The sequence below is a fragment of the Atta colombica genome, unplaced genomic scaffold (genome assembly GCF_001594045.1).
Source record: "Atta colombica isolate Treedump-2 unplaced genomic scaffold, Acol1.0 scaffold163, whole genome shotgun sequence".
NCBI lineage: Eukaryota > Metazoa > Arthropoda > Insecta > Hymenoptera > Formicidae > Atta > Atta colombica.
This window is the reverse complement of record NW_017259254.1, coordinates 2,972,190-2,978,402: the sequence shown is the minus strand read 5'-3', so window position 1 is coordinate 2,978,402 and position 6,213 is coordinate 2,972,190. Positions and strand designations below refer to the sequence as shown.

At 27.7% G+C, this 6,213-nt stretch overlaps 1 protein-coding gene across 1 annotated transcript; it reads left to right on the top strand.

Moving 5' to 3' along the window:
• Positions 1–1,358: 1,358 nt before the first annotated feature.
• LOC108685974 (putative serine protease K12H4.7) lies at positions 1,359–3,418 on the top strand. Its single transcript, XM_018190990.1, has 8 exons — positions 1,359–1,508; positions 1,668–1,855; positions 1,952–2,205; positions 2,282–2,384; positions 2,460–2,776; positions 2,867–2,999; positions 3,068–3,237; positions 3,309–3,418. Exons 1-8 carry the CDS (start codon positions 1,359–1,361, stop codon positions 3,416–3,418), a joined length of 1,425 nt encoding a protein of 474 aa, XP_018046479.1.
• The last annotated feature ends 2,795 nt before the right edge of the window (positions 3,419–6,213 follow it).

Below are 6,213 nucleotides of genomic sequence, written 5' to 3'. Positions count from 1 at the left end.
GGCACGTCCTACGACAATGCCTGCTACAGGTCGATTCGTCACACGTGGTCATATGGTCGCTCACGGGACAACTCATGAGACTGTCGATATGCTCATCTTTTAATTTTCATTATTCTCGATGACACTATTCCCGGAGCGACATTTTTCGTAATAGGAAAGAATTAAACAAAATCGAATGTTCAAAATAAATAAAAGAGATATATAAACATTATCGTATTATATTTACTTAATTCATTTTATTGCAGAATGAAAAAAACGCGTATTTTCTAAAATAAAAATATTTTAATAAAGTAAAGATAATAAATTAGAATAAATGAAGCAAGAGATTAAAATTTGTTACTAATAAATGAAATGTAATTAATAAAAATTTGTCAATTTTGATCAATAAATAAAATTTTATGGAAAATGGCTGTACTATGATGTAAACTATAAAGCTACAGAGTTAACAGAAAATATGTTAATAAATTTCCTAATAAGATAATTTTAAAAGGGAATAAATTTTTATATTGCCTATCCCGACTGATGACAAGGAAGGTTGCATTAAATGAATTTCGCTTTATGTAGCTGCACCATGTTACACATGCCTGATCTTCAGAAGGAGATAGATATACGTATAATTACTGTAGAGAAAAAAAGAAAAGAGACAAATATAGGAGTAACTGTGTAAACGCAACAGATGTTTTTTTCTTTGGAAGTTTATAAATACTTCCAATCACTACAATTATAATCTTTCTCTTTTTTACTTATCATTATTATCAGTCTTATTTTGTATTATGTAAAATTTCTACCAGAGAATTTCAAAAATAAGAATTTACGCCCATATTATAACGATCAAGTGTAAAATCCATGTTTAACCTGAATAAAACGGTAACACTTATTTTTATAACAAATATTATATAGGCTGGTATGTTTATAATTTCGTATATTAAATATCGACTTAAATACAATCTAAAGATATCATAAGATAATCGTAAAGCCGTATTTTAACATCTTAAATCATAAAACGATTAAATTTTAAGCCGTATTAACATCTTAAATAGTTAGAATGATGTTAAAATAAGAACAGAGCATTAATATCAGTTATAAATATTTTGTATGAATAATGACTGTAGCTTTTTTAGCATTACTAAATAAAGAAAAATGCAAAGCAAAATTTTTATTTCATTCATTTACAGTCACATAATGTATTAATAATTAATTTCTTTATTATAATTAATTTTACAAGTCTTTTTAAAATATACTCATATCTTCTATTACAGAGCTGTTTTTAATAAAAAATACGAATAATTTAAAAATATTATAAAATGCGATATCTTATATCGTTACTATTAATTGTATTAAGTATCTTAAGTATTACTATGGCATGGCGTACTTTCTTAAGAGGTCGCAGTAAAGGAGGCAATTTAGGAAATCCAATTTTGTCTTCTGAAACATCGCTTCCTGAAGAGCAATGGTTTACTCAGTATCTTGATCACTTCAATCCAACTGATATTAATGTTTGGGAACAGGTAATATAAAATATAGAATTTTTATAATTTATTATATATGTTTTATTATTTTTTTTAAGAGTTTGTACTATATTATTTTAAGTTTGAATATGATATTCTATTTCTTTTTTACTTTATATTATTGCTTATAATAATTTGTTGTTGTAAACATCTTTACAGAGATACTTCGTTAATACTGATTTTTATACTATTAAACCTAATGGTCCAATATTTTTAATGATTGGAGCTGAAGGTACAGCGAATGCGACATGGATGGTAGAGGGTGAATGGATTGAGTATGCTAAAGAATTTGGAGCAATGTGTTTCTATTTAGAACATCGTTATTATGGGAAAAGTCATCCCACTGTGTATGTTGTATAGGAAAATATATATAAATGCAAAAGGAAATATTAGTTTCCAATTTTATATTATTATATTTTATTTTATGTCACGAATATTTGCAGAGATCTTAGCGTAAAGAACTTAATGTATTTAAGTTCAGAACAAGCATTAGCGGATTTAGCGTATTTCATCGCGAGTGTTAATGTTGCATATAAATTTCCAAAAGATACAAAATGGATTGTATTTGGAGGTTCATATGGTGGATCTCTCGCCGCTTGGATGCGTGCCAAATATCCTCATTTGGTACATGGAGCTGTGTCTGCTAGTGGACCACTACTAGCACAGATTGACTTTTCTGGTAGAGTAATTGTAAATGGTAAATTTTAACAAATATATATACAAATAATTTTGTATTACAGAATATTATAAAGTTGTTACAAATGCTTTGAAAGAATATTCTGATCAATGTGTCAGGGTAATACAAGAGGCTAACTCGCAACTTAATATAATGTTACACCATACTATTGGTCAACAGCAAATACAGAAAAAATTTAAGTGAGTACATTTTCCAAAATATAGAATTACTGATTGTAGGTAGGCTTGTATTTTCTTATAAATTTTATTTCACAGATTATGTGACCCAATTGATCCTGGACATACAAAATTAGTAGATATTTCCAACTTATATGAAGCATTGGCTAGTAACTTTGCTGGCGTTGTACAATATAATAAAGATAATCGCCAAAGCCCCCAAAGTGTTAATATCACTATTGAGACCGTATGTGATATATTAGTAGATGAGAAAGTAGGAAAGTCTATTGACAGGCTTGCTTATGTAAATAGTATGATATTGAATGCTACCAAAGAAAAGTGTTTAGATTATAGATATGACACGATGATTCATGAACTTCGAAGCATCACTTGGGCTAGTGAACAAGCGGAAGGAGGTAATGTACTTAAATTAATATTGCATACATGTACTTATTGCCTTAATTACTTTATTATGGTGGCCTGCAAATTATAAATGATACTTGCAGGACGTCAATGGATGTACCAGACTTGTTCAGAGTTTGGATTCTTTCAAACTTCCACCGGACAAATTGATGTGTTTGGGAATAAATTTCCAGTGGAATTTTTTGCACAACAATGCGTCGATATTTTCGGGCCTAAGTTTGTTTTCACTTAAATTATATTCCAATTACAATAGAATATTGATATACATAAAAACTCTTTTGCAGGTATAATATGAACTTATTGGAATCTGCAGTCACACGAACGAATATCTTGTATGGTGCATTAAATCTACAAGTGACAAATGTAGTATTTGTACATGGTTCTGTTGATCCTTGGCATGTGCTGGGCATCGTACAATCTTCTAATCCACAAGCGCCTGTTATCTATATCAACGGTGAATATATTATAGATATCTCATAATTTATATTTATTCTCCTATAAATACATTACAACGTTTATTTAAAGGCACTGCACATTGTGCAAATATGTATCCTCCATCAGAACGTGATATGCCTCAATTAAAGGAGGCAAGAAAAGTAATAAGAGGTCTAATCAAGCAATGGCTACAAAATTGAGTTGATTGTGTGATGTTATAGAAAACCTTATAAATATCTTAGCCATTAAAGAATACCAATTTTTCAAATTATTTCAAACAATTATTAATGTTCCAAATATTTTAAAGAGACTGCATTTTATATAGTATTTTTTGTTATTTTTTATGCAGGATAAAAGAGCATTTATATATATAATATTTAATAGATATGTTTATTCTAATTTCGTACAAATGTGAAATTTTGAATTTAGTGATTTTTGTACATTTATAATCTATAATATATATAATGTACTATATGTTTGAGTGACAAAATTGTTTCTTGAACAAATTGAACAAATTTGCACCATTGGCATTGTTATTTTATTACGATATCAAAAGTGCATATACATAATCACTTTTCATGTAATTATCTCAGGCAATCAATAAAAATTTATTGTTATAACAATTATGTTATTTCTTAAATATAATTAATTTCAATGAGTTGGATAGAATTGTTCAATAATTAACAACTGTAATTAATGCTATATACTTATATAATACAAACTTAGTTTCATTAATACATAACGAAGATATGAGCGATTAACAAATTACTTATTTTCATAACTGTAATATGCCTCTGAATCCACCTTTACATGCGTGTAAGTAAATGTGCAACTAATAAAGAATTGAATGTAATAAAATTGATAAAATTTTCATTTTCTGTCTATGCAGAAATAAAACATGATTCTTTTTTATAGATAGATTCATATGGATGATTCATATAAATAAATTCTAATTATGGAGGAATAAGAGTAGTATATGCGGGGGCATTCTGGGTCACCCTTCTGGGTTGTGTCTATGAATATCATTTTATCTTTGTTACTTATACTGACTGTTAAACAAGGATAAAATAATACTCGTGGGTATTTGGAAACAGGTAATACAAAATATAGAATTATAGTACATTATTTAGTATTTTATTTGTTATTTCTTTAAAGAGTGTACTATTACTTTCAAGTTTAAATAATATTCTGTTTCATTTTATATTTTATAATTTATATTGCTTATAATTTGTTACATCTTTTGTTGCATCTCTAGAGGTACTTCATTAATTGATTTTTATAAACCTAATGGCTCAATATTTTTATACATTGAAGGTGAAAGTGAAATATGTGCGAACTATATGCTGAGGAGTAACTGAATTAACATTGCCAAAGAATTTGGAGTATTTGTGTTTCCATTTAGAGCATCGTTTTTAGAGAAAAAGCTATCCCATTGTGTATGTTATAGGAAAATATATTCAAAAAGAATAAATTCAAAAAGAAAAGTTAGTAATAGTACAAATATACATTACATGTCACAAATATTTACAATGGATTATATTTGGAGAATCATTTGTTAGATCTCTTGCCACTTAGATGTGCGCCAAGTATCCTCACTTGGTACATGGAACTATATCTAGTAATGTATCATTGTTAGCATAAAATTCTGAATAGATTGGATATAATGGTAGCGTAATTGTGAATGATAAAATTTTAACAAGTATGCTATGTATACAAATAATTTTGTATTACAAAATATTATAAAGTTGTTATAAATGTTTTGAAAGAATATTCTGATAAATGTGTCAGCGTTTTAAAAGAAACTCACTCGCAATTCAATACAATGTTACTCTATAGTGCATACTGCAGATCAACAGGAAAAATTCAAGTGAGTTTGTAAGATACAGAATTATTAATCATGGCACGCTCATGTTTTTTTATAAATTATATTTCACAGATTATGCTATCCATTTGATCGTGAATATATAAAGAAGATATTTTCATTTTTTATGAAGATTTGACTTGTTATATTGTTGATATTGTATATTCCATATCTGACTTCGATATCCATGATATCGAAGTCATGATCCATTAATAAATAGGAAAGATTTGCTTATTTCAACAATATCAGATGTGGGAGAATAATTGTGGAAAGGATCTTAGATATGACACTATAGTTCATAATTATTTAAAGTCTCCTGGTTTAGCAATTGGGAACGACTTGGAAGTAAAAACGTTTTTAAATTAATATTGAATATATGAATATATTATTTTAATTACTTTATTATTGTGGCCTGTTAGTAGCGAATTATAAATGTTTGCAGAGCGTCAATTCATGTACATCATCAATATTGTACAGAGTTCGCATTCTATCTATCCTCCATCAGACAATCTGATATATTCAAGAATATTTCAGAGGAATTTTTTGTATAGCAATGCGTCGATGTTTTCGAACCTGAGTTGTTTTCACTTAAATTATATTCCAACTATGACAGAATATTGATATACATAAAATGTATATCATAAAATCTTTTGCAGATATAATATGAAATATCGAAATTTAATGTCGCACAAACGTATATTTTGTATAGTTTAATTAAATTACATTAAATCTACAAATGACAAATGTAGTATTTGTATATGGTTCTCTCGATCCTTGACATGCGTTGAGCATCGTACGATCTTTTCCACAAATGCCTGTATCTACATCAATGGTAAATTGAATATATTACAGATATCTCTCATTATTTGTATTAATTCTTCTATAAATTATTTAATTTATTTAAAGGACATTGTGCAGATATGTATCCTCCATCAGATTGTAATATGCCTCAATTAAAAGAGGCAAAAAACTAATAAGAGGTCTAATCAAGCAATGGCTACAAAATTGAACTCTCTAATGTGATGTTACAGAAATATATCACACCATAAATATCTTAATCATTAAAGAACGTTTGTTCCAAATTGTTTTCAAATAATTATTAATGGTTCAAATATTTTAGAAAGCATTCCACTG

What these genes read in the sequence shown, in the direction of transcription:
- LOC108685974 (XM_018190990.1), top strand. Translation starts at nt 1,359, where the DNA reads ATGGCATGGCGTACTTTCTTAAGAGGTCGCAGTAAAGGAGGCAATTTA. An exon ending in ATATTAATGTTTGGGAACAG is followed by an intron (nt 1,509 to 1,667) that starts GTAATATAAAAT and finishes ACATCTTTACAG; the next exon opens with AGATACTTCGTTAATACTGA. An exon ending in GGGAAAAGTCATCCCACTGT is followed by an intron (nt 1,856 to 1,951) that starts GTATGTTGTATA and finishes GAATATTTGCAG; the next exon opens with AGATCTTAGCGTAAAGAACT.